Raw genomic sequence first — 19,421 nt, 5'->3', positions numbered from 1 at the left:
AGCAGCTGAGTGGCACTAGTCAGGGTCCCTCTCCTGACCAGGCTTCCTGCCAGCCACCCTTGGAGGAGCCAACCCCATCCACACGGTGCCATGTAATGTCTTCCTTCTTAGGGGAAACAAGTGATTGTGGGCCTGTTGCTTTTAAGCCAAGACTGGTGTCCCTCTCGGTGATAGGCTTCAAGTTTGTAAACAAGGGAGAACAGATGGCATCTGCAAAGCCTCTGCGTGGGGCCCCCCCAGGCCAAACGAGAGCCTGCTTGCTTTTATTTCTGTCATTGTAGGAAGAAGCTTATTCCTCAGGGTCTTTCTAAAGGAGGCCATAAAAAGTGGGTTGACACCCCCCTGCCTGTCATTCCAGCCCTGGCCACGGAGCCATCCGCTCAGACCCAGGACTCTGGGGACCCAGCTCAGAACCCTACTTTGTAGAGGGCTGCAACTTGGCAGAAATGGCCTTGGCATTGCACTTAGTGTGAAATGTGTGCAGCCCAACTTTGTCTCCTGGGGTCTTGTAATGTCTATGTTGTGATTTAATAAAAGAATCAGTGGGGTCTGTGTGACAGGGAAGCTATCCTGAGGGTCAGGCCCCAGAACATGGAGGAATAAGGGATCTCTGGATTGCATCTTATTCCACAGATGTAAGGACAGTACACCAGCAAGAAGGCAACTGGCCAGATTCAGTACCTTGCTAGATTGAAAGGATTATATGAATAATCAAAGAATATTAAAACAAAAAAGTCATGAGTAAAATAGGGTTGGAGAAAAAAGTCTTCCAAAAAATATGAGCATTTGTCAGAAACCAATTGCAAAGATCAAATTGAGAAATAAGGAATTTCCATTAAAGTCTTGAACTAATTTCATCCTGGAATCTAATTACTGAATGAACTGACAGGAAAGACACCGTGTCCTGGCTACCATGTGAGAATGGCAAAGAAGCAGTTTTGAGGAAAGGGAGACCCTTTGGGAAATGAATTTTAGCCCTTGGTTTAAGGATCCATTTTGTGGGCAAATAGCAAAAAAACCCAAAAAAGCTCCCTGTGCCCATGTTTAAAAACCCACCTCTCCTTTCAAACACCAGCAAACATGTCCACAATTGCATTTTTATTATCTCCATGTTTTGAAGCAGTTCATGACCAGCAGAGTGCTTTGGGGCATTTTTTTTTTCTTTTTTACAATAAATGAAAATATTTTTCTGAGTAAAACGCACATTTTCCTTCAATAGGTAAGATAAGCTCCCCACCCCACCCCCACTCCTGAGGAAGCAGCCCCTGTGGGGGACCAGAAACATGCAGCGAAGCAACCCTTGGCTTCCTGACCCCCTCACTGCCCCATGCCTCAGCAGCCAGAATGAAAGCAACATACTCCTTTCAGGTCACTTGATCTTGAGGTCCTTCAAAGCTGACTCCAAGCTCTGGAAGAAGACAGGACAGAAAGGCTGCTTCTCAGCTATCCTGCAGACACCCCACCCCCAGGGACCTGACCCACACCCAGCCTAGCCCCATCCTGGCAGGAGGTAGAACTGGGGCTCTGGCAGACTTGGGTTTGAATCCCAGCCCTAAGGGGGAGGTTCAGGCAAGGTGCCGGGTCACTGACGTGAGGGGGCTGCCCAAGGCCACTCTCCACATGCCCATAGCAAAGCCAGGAGTTGAGCCCAGATCCCTGATTCCATGCAGTGCCCCTTCCCCAGGGCCCTTCTACGAGAGGAAGGGACATCCTGGGGCCTGGTGGGAAGCATGGGATGGGGCATGCCTCACCTTCACATCCCAGATGCCCATGCCGCCGTCCATTCCCGTGGTGCAGAACTGCGAGCACTTGGCCTTTCCCCCCTTCAGCACCGAGATCTGGCTGCAAAGACGACAAGGGCTTCAGGGATCCCAGCCTGACCGCAGTGCTGGACTCAGGCCCACCCTGCCACCTCCTGCAGATCCCAAGCTGCTGGAAGAACTGACACCACTGGAGTGCCCTGCTGGCCACCTGCTAAGCCTGGAGAAGGGCTTTAGGGCCTAGAGGTAGTGTGCACAGTCCAGGCAAATGTGACAGCACAGGCCAAGGAATGGGCAGGAGCATGAAGGACACGCCACGTGTTTAGGGAATGTACGAGGTGAAGTGTGGCAGGACGGGGAAAACGGCATGAGATAGGGCTGAAGAGTGCACCGGCTAGTGCAAAGGCATGGAAGCCGGGCAGAGATATCTCTGGATTCAGAGGAATCCCTGGACCGGCAGCCCTGGCAGTCAGAAAGCTTTGCCACCTGTCCTTTGCCTCGCCCGCAGGGCGGAATCCAGGCAGGCAGGATTTAGGGGGTTTGAAGGGTCTTTCCGCTGGCCGACCAAGGAGTCCCACCCTCATGCCACGCCTCCGCGGGCGTGGGGCCACAGCCGTCCGCACGCGGCCACCTCCCACAAACGCAGGCGAGGCCGGCTGCTGGCCCCGCCCCCACAGCCGGCTCGCCCCTGCTCGGCTCAACCAATGCGAAGCTGGCGCGGCGGGTCTTCCCTCCAGCCCCGCCCCTCCAGGCCCCGCCCCGCCCCACCTGACGCTGTTCTTGTGCAGGGAATCCAGGCCCGCGCCCGCCGCCGGGCCGCCCTCGGAGCTCGCCTTCTTGTCGAGGTTCTGGAAACGCTCGCGGGCCGTGAGGCCGCGCTGCGAGCTCTGCTTGGGCACGTCCAGCCGTCCGCCGAAGCTCATCGTCCCCGCCGCGCCGTCATAGGTGAACAGCACCGGGAAGCAGTCGTGGCCCTGCGGAGGGGCGCACGTGCCATGGGGGCGCCCACCGAGTGCAGGTGCCGCCCTCACTTTCCGCGCAGCGAAACGGGGACCGGAGGGGGGGTGCGGCGCCGAGGAGCTGGATGGGGCTCCCGGGAGGTCGGTGGCGCTCAGGGACACAGCCCGGCCGCAGAGGGGGGAGCCCCACCCCCAGGTAGACCAGCAGGGGCCGAGTTGAGGGGTGTGCACCGATGCCTGCATCTAGGGGCTGCCCGCTTCCCGGGCGAGGCCGGCCTCTAGATGAGAAAGCGGGGGAAGCTCGTCGGGGGCTCCGGCGGGGGGGGGGGGGGGGGGGGGGGCAGGCTGCCTCAGTGTCCTGCCCACCCTGCTCTGGGAAAGACCCGCAGCTGAACACAATGCCAGCACCTCTGCCCTCCTGCGCAGCTGTGCCTGCTGACAGGTGAGCGTGGACAGGACAGATGCCTGGGCAGGAGGGAGGTATGGGGAGGCTGCATGTGCTGATACTTGCCAAGTGTTTCCTGGTCCCCCTGTCTGGGCAGGTGGTGGAACTGCACTCCCCCCACCCCACAGCCACCCTTGAGGTGCCACCAAGCCACATGCATGGGCCAATAAAATGTAAGCAGAAATGTTAGGATCCAGCCCCTGGCTGCCCAAGTCCCCTCCTCCTCCAGCAGGGCAGATGGGGAAGCACATGGGAAATGGGATGGCACCACCCCTGCACCGAGCGGGGTCCCCCGCCCAACACCATTGCTGGGCACAGCATGCCAGCAAGAACATCTTTTCTGGGCTAAGCCATTGAGGTTGGATTTTTGTTTGTTTGTTTGTTATTGCAGCATAACCCAACCTGTCCTGACCAATGTAGATACATGGATGAATGAAGGGAAGGAAGGGTGGGAAGGAAGGTACAGCAGGGAACATGGCTGTCTGCTGGGTCCGGAGATCTGTTCTAACTGGCCACCACCCCATCTTGTCCTTACCGCTGCCACCAGACTGTTTTCTGTGATGAAGGTGAGGGCCAGCAGCGGCAGTGTTTCAGATGCCAGGGTGGCGACGCTGATTGGGAGAGAGATGTCAGCCACTCTCCTCCTCCCGACTGTGTGCCCGGGCCCCACCCCCATCCCCATCCCCCAGAGCCATCTACTCACGCCATCTTCTTGTCGGCGTCGGCCAGGCACACGGTGCTGTCGTGGCTGACCCAGGCCACTCGGCTCCCGCCGGCAGAGAAGCAGACCCCATGCACCCAGCCACAACTGCTGCTGGACTCGAACATCAACTCCCCAAAGGGCATCTTGGAGCCCCACGGTGTGGGTGCCGGCCTTTCCTCTACCTCCTTGATGTAGGCTGAGAAGATCCTGCCAGAAGAGGCAAAAAAAGGGACGACTGGGGATGTGGGAGGGGCTGAGAAGGGGCTCCTTCGCCCAAACCAGTCTGGTGAGGCAGCCCCACGGGCAGCTAGAAGCTCCATGGGCTCCCAGCTGGTAGTTGGGCTCCCGGCTCTGCCATGATCTGTGTGCTGGTGCTTGGCCAAGGTGGGGCCTCAGTGTCCCCTTTGTGCAGTGCAGCTGGGCTAAGAAGATCTCCCCAGCTCAGAGTCCTGGGAACTCCCTGGGCTTTGGGGACCTAACCAGAGGGGCATCATCCACACTGGCATGGCCCCAGCAGGGGTCCCAGGCCTACCTGCCACTGCTGCACTCCACAGCAGCCACTCAGGTGCCCCCTCTCCCTCCTGCCCCCACCCTGCTCTGGGACAACCCACTAGTGATAGGTCACCGGCACTTGTCTCTCCCTTCACGGCCAGCAGGGGACATCAATAGGCAGATAAGGGGCCAACACACTTACTCCCACCCACCAACAGCACCCCAAGAGATGACAAGAGGACAGCTGCTCTGGGCCCAGGTGCTTGCTGTAGCCCCTTTCCCAGGTGGGGAGTCAGAGGCTCAGCGGGGTGGAGGGGCAAGGGTGGCGTCTGTTTGGAACTGGGAGCCTGAGGCCTTGGGTTTGGTGGCTGTGGTGCAAGGTGTGGCCAGGCTGACTCAGGATGGGTCTTAATCCTGTTCCCGGAGGCCTTACAAAAGGAGGTCAGAGGGAGGGAAGCTGCGGGAAGCAGCCAGGAGCTGCAAGTTAGCAGAACCCAGAAAAGAAGAAGATGCCACCAGGTGCCAGAGGCCGAGCTCCAGGGAGGCCAGCAGTCAGCCCCAGGACTCTGCAGTCTCCAGGGAGAACTTTCTGCCTTACTGGTGCCTCAAAACCGTGAGCCAACAAACTCCCATTGTCTAACCCACTCCACTGTATAGTATTTGTTTTAGTAGCTGGAAAACTAAAACAGTGGCTGAGGGAGACTGAGGGCTGTTGAGCCCAGAAGTGAAAATCAGTTCACGGCAGCTGGAGACTGCATTCCAGGCCTTAAACATAATGAGGCAGAAGGGATTGAGAAAGCCTTCTTGACCGAAAGGGGGAAGAGAGAAATGAGACAAAATAAAGTGTCAGTGGTTGTGAGATTCCAAACAGAGTTGAGAGGTTATGCTGGGGGTTATTACGCATTATATAGATATCCCTTTTAGTTAAGGTGTGATGGAGAGGCTGGAGGGAAGTGCCTGAAACTGCAGAGCTGTGTTCCAGTAGCCATGTTTCTTGAAGATGATTGTATAATGATACAGCTTTCACAGTGTGACTGTGTGATTGTGAAAACCTTGTGTCTGATGCTCCTTTTATCTACAGTATGGACAGATGAGTAAATCATATGGATTAAAAATAAATAAATAATAGGGGGAACAAATGTTAAAATAAATTTAGAGGGAAATACTAGTGGTCAGTGAGAGGGAGGGGTAAAGGGTGTGGTATGTATGACTTTTTATTTCTTTTTCTGGAGTGACATAAACGTTCTGAGAAATGGTCACGGTGATGAATACACAACTATGTGATGATATTGTGAGCCAATGATTGCACACCAAGTATGGAATGGTCATATGTTAGCAATGTTAGTGTTTGTATGTTGATTGGTTTTATTAATAGAAATTAAACAAAACAATAATGAGGCACGGTCTCTCTCAGCTTGTCAGTCATTCATACTTTAGTATGAAAAAGCACATCCATTCATTTCCCTTCAAACAGAAGTTAACAGGGCAGAAGAGGAGGGGGCCTGGGAAAGGATCCTTATCGACATTAAGATGTGAGAAGGGGCATCTCCCCCTAAGACTACCCTGGGGGTTGCAGACATGACCCGATGATGAGCTCACACAGCATAACTTCACCCTGTGCTCGACAGGGATCCCGGTTACCCCACCAGTAGCAAAGTGGTCTGGAAGGCTCAGGGACCCCAGGACAGGGCTCTCCATCTACGCTGCGGTTCCCCCACCCTGCTGCAGCCACTCCTCCTCACCGACACTTGAAGTCGCAGGAGCCGGCGGCCAGGAGCACGTTGTTGGGGTGCCAGTCCAGGCTGAGGACGGTGGAGCGAATGGGCTTCTTGATGTGCTTGCACACCCACCTGGGGATGGCGGCCAGCCGGGCAGGGGAGAGAGGAGGGAACGGGTGGGTCACACCAGGTCCTGCACACTACCCGAACCCTGGGAGGGAGGGGCCCGGGCACTCCAGCCCACAGGCCCCCGAGGCCCAGGCTCAGGCCAGGGATGTGATGTGTTGCATCCCCCAGGGGGTGGGAGCACTATCCCTTTGTCTCCTTTACGATTCATGCAAACCTTGGGGCAGCAAGGTGAAGTCACCCCTGGATGTCACCCCTGTGGGTCACACAGCTGCTAACCGCCAGTGCTGGGATTCGACTTGGGACACTCAGACTTAAGCCCAGGCTCCTGCCTGGCCTGTGCCCTTGGGGACACATGGGAGGAGATTATCACACAGCTGGGAGCTTATGAGTGGGGCCTGCATTGGACAGGCTGGGGGGGCCTTTGGGTGGTTACTGTACCTCGGGCCCTCCTTTGCTCATCTGTTAATGTGGGGGCGATGGACACCCCAGCCCACAGGGCTGTGTACCACAGAGGCGGCCCTGGGGGGACGGGTATGTTATTACTGAGACAGGGCTGTGGGAGTACCTGGGGACCCTGCAGAGCCACTCGCCTCAACCCGAGGCCCAGAGAGGAGGGACGTCCCCAAGTTGTGCGGGCAGGGGATGGGGGCTCCCCACCTTGGTCTGTGGTCCTGGGTTGGGCCAGCCCTGGGTCCCTCCCTGGCACCCACCAGTCATTCTCCTGCTCGAAGTAGCAGATGGAGATGACACGGGAGCCGCTACCCACGGCGAACTTGTTCTCGTGGGGGGCCCAGCGCACACAGCGGGCGGCCCGGTTGATCCGCAGGATGACGAGCGTGGGCTTCCATGCGTGGCCCTTTAGGGTCCACACGTAGGCGTTGCGGTCTGTGCCGCAGGTCACGATGCGGTTGCTCTCGGGGGCCCAGTCGATGCCTGGGGGTGAAGGGGAAGGGGAGGCGCCAGGCTGAAGCCACCCAGCCTGTGGTAGCTCTCCATTTACCAGGCAGGACGTGCTTTGTGCTTAGATTTGTATGGGGGTGATTCTAGGGGTGCTAATAGAGCCTGTGAAGGGCGCTGAAGCTTTCCTAACCTATCGCTGAACATGCTGGAAGGCAAAGCCAACAGACAGAAGAGAATTGGGTTCCTGGTAATGCTGAGCTGCTGGATCAAGACTATCCTGAAGGCCAAAATCCTGAGTTTTTCTATAACACAGGCCAACATATTCCCTTTATCATTTAGACTGGTTTCAATCGGGGCTGGGATGCCGGCAATCCAAACGCCCCCACCTAATCCAGTGAGTGAGTGGGTGGGGTAGCCCCAGCCCCTGTGCCCCCTGCCAGGCAGCCTGGCCCACCTGTCACCTGTCCATTGTGCTCCTTGAGCTCGTGCACCTTGACCCACTTGGTCCCACTCTTCTCGTAGATGTGCACCTCGTGGTTGTTGGGGCAGATGGCAATCTCTGTGGGAGATTGGGGGGGCATGGGAGAGAGGGGAGGAGCGTGTGCCCAGGTGCGCCCCCTCTACTGGGACCGCTCTCCTGCAGCATACCTGGGCACCTCCTCAGCCCTCACAACCCGGAGCCGCCCCCTCCGCTGCAGAGGGGTCCCCTGAAGCACTCCCCGTCTTCTGACATCCACCCCCGGGGCTGGCCACCTTTCATCCTCGGACCCCCCCACAGCAGTTTCCTGACCCCTGGAGTGCTCCCCACAGCTGTCCTCCCCTCTCTCCCCATGCTGCTCCGCATGCCCCCCGCCTCCACACCCTGCTCCCCAAGCTCCTGCTCTCCCATTGCTCCCAGCCATGCCAGGGCACCCCATCTCAGGGCCTCTGTGCTGCCCCCACAGCTCGCGCACAGCTCTCTTCCTCGCCTCCTCTGGGGCTCCTGTCACCTCCTCCAAAAGGCTTTTCCTGGGCACCTTCTCTGAAGCAGCACCTCACCCTAACCCTTCCCCTGTGAAGTTTTTTGCCTGCTCAGCCTTGCATGTTTACATTTTCATTTCCACCACCCCAACCCCACTTTCCTGGGAGTTCGGGGCTCCCTGAATGCCAGCATGGATGCAGGGCCCTGGTCCCCAGGACTTGCTCTAGCACAAGCACTGCCTGCTCCCCTGGCTGGGCCGACTTGTGCCGACGCCATGTGGACAGCTGCTCCTCCCGGGTGCTGCTCCAGTCCTCCTGCCTTCGCGCCCCAGGAGCACCCCCCACCCCCCCAGGCCGAACAGGGTGAGAAAGGGACGGCAGTGCAGCGCCCGCCCAGGCCTGCTGCCTTAACTGCCTGTGTGTACCGGAGTGGGGGGCGGACAGGGGCCGCTGCTTCTGGGACATTGGCACCCGCCCCCCGTCAGGCCAGCCATGGACACTCACGTGTGCGGTCCTTGTTCCAGGCATGGCAGCTGATGGGCTCCACCAGGAAGCTGTGGTAGGCCATGTTCACTTGCTCCCTGCGCCCAAAAGACAGGGAGGGACTCCAGGTCTGACCAGCCCCGGCCGCAGCCCGAAGTCCCTAAGTGCCTAGCCTGGGCCTCCGGGGCCTCAGTTTCCCTCTCCTAAAACAGTCACTCTCCCCTGGGGCTCCTGGGGACAATGGGTTGGGTGGGGTTGCTGCAGGCAAAGATGCCACTGAGGGTGGGGTGTGGGGGACCCCAAGCCATCTCCGCCCCGATAGAGAGAAAGGATGAAATGAAACGATCCCATACACCACAGAGTGAGCTGGCCCCCCCACGCCTGCTGAGACTGGGGAGGGGGGTGGGGAAAGGGTCAGTGTGCAAGGGCCTGTTGGGGGCGGGGGGGGGGCACTGCACCTGGGACCAGGGGAGGGACCCGACCTGTAGGGGTGTGTGTGTTGGGGGAGGTGAGGGGTCTCCAGGGAGACCCTGGTGGCCTGGACATGGGGGAGCCTGGAGGAGGAGGGCTGCAGCCGCAGCCCAGTATTGAGGGCAGCCCCCGACCTGGCCTCCCACCTCCAGCCGGGGCCCAGCCACACCCAGTTCCCCCAAGCACAGCCCCTGCCAGCTGCGCCCTGGCCTCCCCCCAGCTCCCAGACAGCCTCTTCCACCTAGCTCGCCCTGCCTCAGGTTACCCCCCTTCCCTGGCTATCTAAGGCCCCGCTGTAGCACTGCACAACTCTATGCATGGAGCTGGCCGAGCCAGGCCTCCTGGCCTTCACATGTGCTGTCCCCTCCACCTGGAGGGCTGCGACCTCTCCCGGCCTGACTCTCCTTCAAGGCCAACTCTGTCCCTGTCTCACCCGTCTAGTCTCTGCACGCTGTTCCCCCTCCCCGAGTGCCCTTCCCTGCACCACTCAGCAAACCCCTCTTCCTCCATAAGACCCCAACGTAAGCATCAATTCTCTGACTGCCTCCCCAACACAGCTTCTCCCTGCAGGCTTCCGAGTCACCCAGACCTGGAGCCCAGCGGTGCTGGCTGCCAGCCGTGTGACCCCAGGGATGGCCTCCATGCCTCCGAGCCTCCATTTCCCCATCTGCAAAATGGAGGCAGGGATCCCGACCCTCCTACCCTGCCAGGGTCACTGAGAGGACTAAATTTCATGCCACGCAACTCCTGGTCCACAGTGGCTGTTCAGGAAGCGGAAGCTTCCATCTGCACAGGAAGCCACATCCCCAGCCTGTCAAACAGGTGCGCCCCTGTCTCCAGCTTCGCACCAGCCAGTGGCGCTGTGCCCCGAGATACCCACCCAGCTCTCTCCCTCGCTGCTGTCCTTCAAGTCTTTGCTCAAAGGCCACCTCGGCAGGGCCTCCCCTGACCATCCAGCTGCCCCAGCTGCAAATCACCTGGTTTGCTTTACAGCAGGAAGTCCTGGCAAGGTCCCAGGGTGCCACAGGCCACCCCTTGCCCCCAGATGTGTGTGCACGCGCGGGGCAAGGACTGCACGTTCCCCTTGAAACAAGGCACGCCTGGGTGCTCAGCACTGGCTAAGAAAGACAGCAAATGCCCATGGCCCACGCTCATTTCCAAGGTCACGGATGGGGCAGGGCTAACGCCAGAAGCCCGCTCCCAAAGTCAGCCAGGATGTGGGGGCACCTGGACTCCAACTACTCCCCTCCCCGTCCCAGGACCCAGGTGGCCCGGAAGAAAGGAGCCCTGCGGCTGCAGCCTGGGGAGCCCCGCAGCCCAAACTCGGGACCCTGGCTGGTCAGTAGATCCTGACTTCCCAGTGCCAACTGTCCCCCACACGCTGTGCATCCAGGCACGTCTCTGCCCATGGTGGGGTCTTGAGTGACTGGACATGGTGGCAGTAAAAGCCTGTCCCAGCTGTGAGGGCACAGAGGCAAGGTCTGCAAGGACATCTTGAGATCCCCTACTAATTACATCTGTAAAAACCTTATTTCCAAATAAGACACATTGTGAGATTCCCAGTGAACATGAATTTTGGGGGGACTTCTTCACCCCAGTACCTCCCGTATGCCAATGCGTCAGGACAGCTGAGAGGACCAGAACGCCCTTACCACTGCTTCCCAGGTCCCAAAGGTTCTCAAGCGGGAGAGGGAAGGGGCTGGTAAGGACGGCCACACATAGTGTGACAGTGGGGAGGAAGGCTCGCAACCCAAACCTATCAGCCAATCACACTTCAGTGTGAATTCAGAGAGAACTACTTCGAGGCCCACTGAAACAACATCTTAAAGGGAGCAGCGGGGAGAGGTGAAGGGGTGGGGAGAGAAGACTCATTTCCCTTGTAGGGCAACTTCTGCAAAGCAGGGCCTCAGTGATAGCTCCCAACCCCCACAGATTACAAAGAGGAAGCTGGGGGTGGGGGTGGGGGCAGAGAGGGAAGCAGCCTTTCCAGGCCATCCCCACCTGTAGGTAGGCCCAGGAGTAGCCAGGACTTCCAACTCCTGGCTCAGGGACTATCAGCTCGCTCCAGGTGATTAGACCTATTTGGCTCTTTCAACCCTGAGAGACCTCTGATTTACTCAATCACAGGAAAAGCAGGGGTGGGGGTTGGGGGTGGGCTACTGCCCTGATGCAAAAAGAAAAAGGGCATGCGGGCTGTCTAGCCCAAGTAGACTGATAAGCAGAACCCTGCAGCGATGCTTCCTGCCGGGGACCAAGGCAGACTGAGGCCGTGGCCTCTGGGACACCCACCCAGATGTCACTGCAGCCCTGCAAGCCAGCCCCGTGGGCCCACTTGACTGTTGAGGAAAAGCGGGGAGGGGGGCTGGGATGGCGTTGGGATTAGGAGGCTTCTGCTCTGTGCATCCCCAGTCCGTCACCCCCAAATCAGAGTGGGGCTGGGAGAATGCAGGCCAAACCCTTTACAGGCTCCCCAGGGCAGCTGGCTCCAAGCGGGCTCCCCCTAGCCTGGAACCAGGACCTCTCTGCACCCCATGTCCAGCACACAGTAGGTGCTCAGCACAGATGGAGTGTGGTCACCCAGGCCCCAGGGGGGGATGCCTGGAGTGGTGGATAGTTTTGGGGGTGAGCGCTGGAGCAGGAGGCCTGAGGTTGGGCCCCTTAATAGTCACTATCCTTCTCAATTCCCTGCAGGGGAGCTGGAAGGGGTTTTGAATTTCTGGATCCATGGTCTCCAAAGTGGGGTGCCGTTTCCATCAAGGGAGGTGCCCAAGACCATGCCCCAGGGTGTGGAAAAAAATTTTAAGTCCCTTTTTGTCAAGAAAAATTTGTATCATTGAACATAATTGCCAGAAGCACAGGGATATTTATCTGTTTTGTTCACTGATATGTCCCCGACACCAATTAGAGTGCTGGGTACTCGATAAATATTTACTAAATGTGGTGGGATGAGTAAATCACATCCTTTTCTTCACATCTGTCTTGGGGGTTGTCCTACATAGAACATGCTGTGTTCGTTCAGGGTCACATGTATGCAACTTATAAATATTCATCAGGGAGTTATGTGCTCACATTTTTTCCAGATTGGAGCTAATGATCAGAGAAACCTGTAAACCTAGTCTTAGTGGGTCTTCTGACTTCAGAGTGGAGAGAATACAGTGTCCTCTCCAAAGCGAGCCAGGCCACTTTCACCTATGTGGCTTGGAGGATTCTGTTCAGGACCTCAGCCTCGGCGCTCTTCTTCCTTACAGCATTGGATTCAATTTCTGCCTCTCTCCATACCGGCTGAGTGCCCCAGGCCAGTGCTTCCCCAGAAGAGGCACAGGCTTTAGGTACTTTTTTTTGTCTGGCTCTGCCAGGTTTCTCTGAGTCCAGAGGCTAAATTGCAGCATTATTTGAGGCTAAACCAAGCAGGAACTGCCTGGAGCAGGATCTGGGCTCTCATGGAAGTCCCCACCCAGCTGCTGAGGGAGCTGCCAGGAGCCATTTTGCATGGCTTCCTGTTGTGGGTAGGAGCCCCCACCACGCAAGATCAGCCAACCTCTCCTCCCCAACTCTGCACTTGAAGTCCTACATACCCGGCACAGTAACATCAAGAAACACAAATTAAAACAATCATAAGATACCATAAAGCGACAGTTAAAGTAATCCAAACAAGACCAAAAAAAATAATAATTAAAAAAACACATAAAACTCAATGCTGACAAAGCTGTGGAGAAATTCTCACTTGTTGCTAATTGGTTCAGTCTTTCTGAAAGGCAGAGTGATAACATTTAATTCAACACTTGGGTAATACAAACAGAGCTAAGTTACATTAATAGAAACTTAAAAACTGTTAACACTCTCTGGCTGCATAAATCCATTTTTGACACAAGTAAAACAGCCCCTAAGATTATTTTATTTTTTCTAAAAGCAGTCATGTTCATAACAATGCTATTTATAATGGGGACAAGGTGGAGAAATCCAGATGATTACAAATATGGAAAAAGTAAATTGTGACACTGACATGTTGAAATGCTATTTAACTGTTACTAAACTAACTTCACTGGTATTTTGTCAAGAAATTCATAGTTTACCCAAGACTTTCACATGCATACTTTTACCACCACAACCTCCCCCCCAACCCCAAGCAAGCCTAAGAAGTTGTTTTGTTTTAAACCTTCATTTGTACAGTAGGAAACTGAGGTTCAGACAAAAGCAATTATTGACTCAAGAACACACAGCTCCCAAACTGCACAGCTGGAACTCTAACCCCAAATCTCAGAGGTCAGGTTCCCACGGGGAGATGCCTTGACTAAACGTGGGCCGGCCTTTTAAAATAGCTACAGGTAACAGCACACATATTTACTTTGCGTCTGAGACACTGCTAAGCCGTTTACACACATCATCCCACTTCAGCCTTGCAAACTGAAAGATGCCCATTTTCCAGATGAGCAAAGTTGAGGCTCAGAACTATAGGTGAGGCGCTAGCCAAGGTCACACAAGGTCCGTGAAGGAAGGCGGGAGACCTCAAAGTTGCTCTGGGCCCCCGGCTCACTGCCTGCCGGGCAGAAGGCGCCTGGGGGGCGGCCGGGAATGAACCCAGGGGGTCGCGGTTCAGCGCCTAGGCTGCGTTCCGCGGGCGAGCGGAGCGTCGCAATCACCGCCCTCGGGGCCAGCCCGGCCCTGCCGCTGCCCGAACCGGGGCTGGAATCGCTGCGGGCCCTGCGCGGGGACGGGCGGGGCCGCTCGGGCCGGGGCCCGCAGCTCGCATGAGCCAGTTTCGAGACCCCCGGCGCCCGCCTTCCCCCCCCCCCCCCCGCGGCGGGACCCGCGGCTCCACGGACTGGATGTGCTGCCGACGGGGTGGGGGGGACGGGGAGTGGGGCGCCAGCTCATTTCCCGGTTGGAGCAACCCGGAAGGCTCCGAGGACGGAGGGGAAGTGGCTGGGCGTGGGGCCCTCCCGACCCCAAATAACGGGGGGGAGGCGGCCCGCGGGGCAGAGTCGGGGTGACGCGGGGCCGGGGGAGGGGGCCGAGGCCGGAGGACGGCGCGCGGGGTCAGGACTGCCGGCCCCGACCGCCCCGACGGCGCCCGGGGCGCGGGGACCCTACGTGTCCCTCGGCCCGGAGCGGTGACCCGGCCCCGCCGCCCGCACTCCCCTCGCCCCCTCCTCTCCCGGCGGTCCCCGAGACCCTCTTCACCTCCAGACAGCGCCCCGCCTCGTCTCCAGGCGGCCCCCGCCCTCCTGACACCCCTGGCCTCCCGGAAGCCCGCCGCGCCCTCCCCGCGCCCCCTCACCTCGGGGCGGCCTCTCGTGACGCCCCCCCGCGCCCCCTCAGCTCCCGGAAGCCGCCGCGCCCCTCACCTCGGGGCGCCCCGGCCGCGGACTCTGGGCAGTCGACGCGCCGAACCGCTCTGGCCCCGCTCGGCGCCGCAGCCACTTCCTCGTGGGCGGGGGGCGGGGACCCGGGGCGGGGACCGGGCGGGCGGCGGCCTTGAGCTCCGAGGGCCCGCCCACCCCATCCGGGCGTGCGTTTCCCAGGCCCCCCGCACCGTCCTGGCACGTCGGAGCCCAAGCGCCCAGATGTCGTCTCGTCCGTGACCACCCCTCACTGCTTTCTGGGTGGGGAAACTGAGGCTCGAAGGGAGGGTGCGGGTCTGAGTCGCAGCGGGGCGGGGTGGGGTGGGCAGGGCGGGTGTGGCCAAGCAGTGGGCCCTCAGTGTCCTCACAGCAAACCCGGGTGCACACCCCCTCCCGCGCAGGCGCTCCCCGCTCACTGGCTGGGGCAGCAGGGTTTCTTTAAGGCTAACTTCTTGACCTTCCATTCCCCGGCAGTCTGCCTGAGGCCCCTGAATGTGGGTGCAGGACCAGGTGGTCCCTAGGGGCCTTTGGGTTTGTCAATGGAGATGTGGCCGGGTGGCTGGGCAGGTGGAGACCTGCCCCCTCTACCTTAGCAGGCCCCTCTCCCTAGGATTCATCTCACCCAAGGTTAGCCACAGAGCAAGAGGCAGCTGCCGAAGGGGGGCTGGCTCCCCATGGAGCTCCAGGGGCCTGGGGCCACTCCCCCAACCCTCCCGGGTCTCCCTGCTTCAGCCCAGGCTGTTCTTTCTGCCTGGAGCACTTTTCCCACCCTTTCCTCACCTGGCCAACTTTGGTCTGTCCTGCAGGATGTGGCTGAAGAATACCTTTCCCATGTCGCCCCCACCCCCACTTGAGGGGCCCTGTGTCCCCAAACCCAGCTCCCATCCTAACCACACGCCTGCCAGCCACCGGCTGAGGTTGGGAGGATGAGATGGGTCAACTTGTGGAGCCCCTCACCCAGGGAGCACAGTTTGTGCCCAGTGAACTTTAACTGAGGTGTTTGTGCCCAGTGAACTTGTGAGCATGACCCCCTGGGGGACGCTGAGGCGCTGCTGCCCGGGCTCCCCTGTCTTGCTGTTCCTGTAGGTTGGTTCAAACAGGTCCCAGCAGCCTCAGCAAATCCAGGTCACGGTTTTAGTTAAACCAGAGCAGTTTCCAATGGTTTGTCCTGGCACCCCCTCCTGTTGGGACAAGTGCAATTGAACTCATAGGTGGCACGATTGCCACCTGACTTCCACTCTATCCCTCCCCCATGACTGACACCCTGGGGGAATGGACCCCCATCTCTAACCCAACCAGCCCAGAGTATGCTGAACTGTCTTTGTGACCTAAGATGGCCCAAAGCCAAGCCCAAGACTTTTGATGATGATCAAGAGAAGAGAAGCCCCTTTGGGTGATTCTAGCCGCGAGGGGAAGCCAGATCTGGGCTGCAGCCGACCAGGAAACATGCAGAGGGGAGAGAAACGTGGTTCTGATAAGGGTCGTCCCTGACCGGAGTCCTGGTCAATCTGGCTGACCGGCCCAAAGCCCAACTTGCCCCTGGAGCCTTCGGCCATGTGCACCAGGGAATGTCCTTTATCTTAAGCTGGTTTGAGTTTTTCTGTTACCCATTACCAAAAGTATCCTAACAAATGCACACACCCAAGGAATCCCTGTCACTAATAATGGTAAAAACTGAACTGAGGTGGTATGATTGGAGGAAAAGCAGACTCATCAGCTCCCTGAGAGTAGAGGCCAAGTTTGTATTGCAGGGCCCGGGCTACAGACGGCACTGATAGTATCTGTGGAATGAGTGACTGAATCCAGTTCTGACTCTTGTCACTTAACTAGTGGTGTAACCTCAGGCAAGTCACACTTTTTGTACCACCTCGGTTTCCACAGCTTACAGTGAAGGTAATTGCAGTTATAGTGGGAAGATCCAAAGGATGGGAAAGCAAATCTTAAACTGGGAAGAGATGGAGGCATTATTTGAGATGGTTCCCTCAGGGGACAAAGTTTTGTAAATTTTAAAAGAAGCAATGCCTTGGGTGAGGGCAGCTTGGGCATGGAAGTTTCATCTGCAGTTCCGAGAATGACTTGGAGTGCTTTCTGTTTCTTCCTGGAATCCACTTCCCATGGTGCCCTGGGATGAAGGTGCCACCCTCCGTGTTCTTTTCCACCTTCTCGGGTTTCTAGGAAGTGCATTCACAGCCAGCCGGGCCAAGACTCCTCAGGGCTGACTGACTTGGAGGAAGGTAGTGCAGAACTGGTGCAGTGTCTCCAGGCCATCACAGTTCTGTCTTTCTGCTCCTTCCTTCTCCTCACTGTGTTGGCCTTTTGCCTCCTGGTCACAAGATGATGGCCAGGCTTCAGGCAGGGCAATTGCAGGAAGGCTGTGGGCTGGCCAAGGCAGAGGGAGACAAGGAGGAAAACCATCCCCAGGAGCCCCCAGCATTCTCCCCACTCATCTCATTGGCCAGGACTGGGTCCAGGTGATAACACTGGCTCACCTGGATAATCCAGCCTAATCTCCCTATCTCATGGTCCTTCATTTAACTGCACCTGCAAAGTCCCTTTTGCCATGGAAGGTAACCTCTTCACAGGGACTGGGGACTAGGACATGGGCATTTTTGGAGTTCTGTTATTCTGCCTACCACACCTATTATTTAAATTATATACACACACACACACATTTTAACATTTGACCCCGTATATAAATTATATGCTGCTCTGTCCTGACTGTTCCCCACAGGGTAGTTTTTCTCTCCTCAGCCAGACTGCAGACACCTTGGGCCTTCACATCTTTGCATCCAGATCTGGGCACACCGAGGAGCTCGGGCACTTGTATGACAACTGCTGAGCCAAACTGAAGACTCATGCCTAAACAATTGACCAGGGTTTAGAGGCAGGCTTGTTTTCTCAGCAGGATATTCTAGAAAAAACAGTTGGATGTTTTTGGTTTGCAAAATCCTTTATCCACCTCTTCCCTCTCTACTCCATTTTATGATTATGAAGGGTCTCCAGCCATCTACTAAAGGGCTAGTACCAAGCCTGAAAGCAAACCCTGTTTTACTGGGTACCCAATATGTAACACTTATCATGTACCATCCCCATTTCAGAGATGAGGACACGGAAGCTCAGAGATGTTGCTCAAGGTCACACAGCTTGGCAGAACTGTAATATGACACCAAAGCGTCACATCAAAGGGTTTGGTCAACATGTCCTGGCAGGCAGCAGCCACCTAGAACTACCGCATTGGTGTCCTTGTGGACTCAGACCTGATCTGAGTCTCAAAGGTAGGGTGAGAGCAGGAGGGAGCTGCTGTAATCTCATGACCCCGGCACTGCGGTAAAGAACAGATTTCCAGCTGTTGTAACAAGGATGGGCCTTCTTACAAGAGTGAGAAATGCAACCCCCATCAAAAAAAAAAAAAAAAAAAAGTATATATATATGTGACTAATAAGTTCTTGACTGAAAGTAAAATTTTTTTTTGCTATTGCTCTTGTTTTTCTTTCATGGAATCCATTGTTTCTCTAAAAATCTCTGGGCTTACACGCCAAACAGTGTGATTTAATGAAACTAAAAAGAAATTCTTAGCTAGCTCACCTTCAGTGGCTGCTTTTCTCTGGTGACAGCCTTGCTGATGCCGTGGTACAAACACTAGTCACAACAAACCCCTGCCGTTGAGTGTCCAGAGAGCACAACTGCAAACAGGGAGAGGTGGGTGCACCAGGCCAGCCTCCCAGGCAAATGGCTTCTCTCCTGGAGGGCAGTCAGGTTTTCTATGAATCGACAAAAAGCTAAAACTAGTCTTCTGAAAATATCATATCCCTTAGATACTGCTATCGGTCTCTAAAGGCAGGGGTGTATGGACTAGTTCCAGTTTCCCTGTCAGTGAGGTCACTAACAAGACCATTCTCATTTATTTTGCTATTCATTTACATATGCTTGGTTTGTACCCCTAAAGATTCTTGGCCTTGGGATGTTAAACTTAACCTCTCAGAATGATGAAAATAACTGGGCTTGGGCACAATAATCTCTATCAACAATGACACCTTTTCCCTTCTGTCCCGATGCATACTCCCTCGCAGCAGGCCCTTGTGGGGGCACCATCACAGAGGCTGCCCCTGCTGCGGCATGGGGCAGATACCTCTGGATCTCACAGAATAGGCTGCTTAGTGGCAGTGGGATTCCTTGTTGCCTTGGATGCAAAATGGGAATAGTACAGCTACTTTGCAGAAAAATAGCATTCAATAAATGGTTCTTTTCTCAATAAATGATTCCTGTAGGTTGCATGGGACATTGCATTTTATGAAACTAAGAATCTAAGCTATTCTGCCACTATACAGAAAATACATACCATTGATTCTTGTTATTTGTGGTAGTTATGTTCTATAAAGTCACCGAGAACACTGAATTAGTGAATACTGAACCACTGTTCCTAGGGAAATACAGGGTTAGGTTCTACAAGCCTTTGGTGGCAATATTTTCATCAATCAATGCATACCCTTGTTCTATGTGTTTCTTTTAAAAACACCTTATTTAATATATATTGTTGATTCATTAACATTGAACTCAAGGCCAATAGTGCTATAACTAATGCCTGAAAAAAGCTTATCTAACACATGTATTTTCTCCACAAGACATGTCAGAGCCTCCTTGAGCCCAGGAACACTGGATAGCATTTCAGCATTATGCTTGGGGGCCATTTTAAACATGAAATCACCAACAAAAATCACAAAACCAAGAAAAGCACGGCACTCGACATATGAAGGAAATGGACACTTGTTTACACAGTAAGAGAACTGAAACAAGAAGGCAGAGCATCACCTTGTTCAACCTCAATTGGAAATGTCTGTGTCCAGAGATTCCATTTTGTTTCTGCTATGCCCTTGTCTGCTAATGACTGCAAAAGTGCTGCAAATATTGATTTGGGGGGTTACAGATAAGCTGTAGCAAGTAGGTGAATTTGCAAATATGGAATCCACAAATACTGAGGATCAACTGTAGTTTACTTCCCCAATAATTAAGTTTACAGATCATTTACCCATATTTTTTTCTATAAAAGAATGGAAATAGT

General features: G+C 55.8%; 1 protein-coding gene across 2 annotated transcripts; it reads right to left on the bottom strand.

Annotated features, from left to right (window-relative positions):
* Positions 1-1,083: 1,083 nt before the first annotated feature.
* Positions 1,084-14,443, bottom strand: ARPC1B (actin related protein 2/3 complex subunit 1B). Of its 2 annotated transcripts, none has more exons than XM_077140627.1 (10): positions 14,366-14,443; positions 8,571-8,647; positions 7,561-7,665; positions 6,917-7,139; positions 6,102-6,209; positions 3,868-4,074; positions 3,700-3,775; positions 2,529-2,734; positions 1,752-1,842; positions 1,084-1,408 (listed from the first exon to the last, which is right to left on the bottom strand). In XM_077140627.1, the coding sequence occupies exons 2-10, from the start codon at positions 8,632-8,634 to the stop codon at positions 1,370-1,372; spliced, it is 1,119 nt and encodes a 372-aa protein (XP_076996742.1). In that variant the 5' UTR covers positions 8,635-8,647; positions 14,366-14,443; the 3' UTR covers positions 1,084-1,369. The 2 variants fall into 2 exon arrangements, with proteins under 2 accessions (XP_076996742.1, XP_076996741.1); XM_077140626.1 differs by having other exon boundaries at positions 14,299-14,425.
* Positions 14,444-19,421: the final 4,978 nt, after the last annotated feature.

This window comes from Tamandua tetradactyla, chromosome 23 (assembly GCF_023851605.1).
Source record: "Tamandua tetradactyla isolate mTamTet1 chromosome 23, mTamTet1.pri, whole genome shotgun sequence".
NCBI classification, from domain to species: domain Eukaryota; kingdom Metazoa; phylum Chordata; class Mammalia; order Pilosa; family Myrmecophagidae; genus Tamandua; species Tamandua tetradactyla.
Note: the sequence above shows the minus strand (reverse complement) of the source record. Positions and strands in the feature narration are given on the sequence as shown.

Excerpts from the sequence above, each read along its gene's own strand:
- ARPC1B (XM_077140627.1), bottom strand. The coding sequence starts at position 8,634 with ATGGCCTACCACAGCTTCCTGGTGGAGCCCATCAGCTGCCATGCCTGG. Across the intron at positions 7,140-7,560 it reads GCACAATGGACAGGTGACAG|GCATCGACTGGGCCCCCGAG; the intron begins GTGGGCCAGGCT and ends CTTCACCCCCAG. Across the intron at positions 1,843-2,528 it reads CTGCACAAGAACAGCGTCAG|CCAGATCTCGGTGCTGAAGG; the intron begins GTGGGGCGGGGC and ends TCGTCTTTGCAG.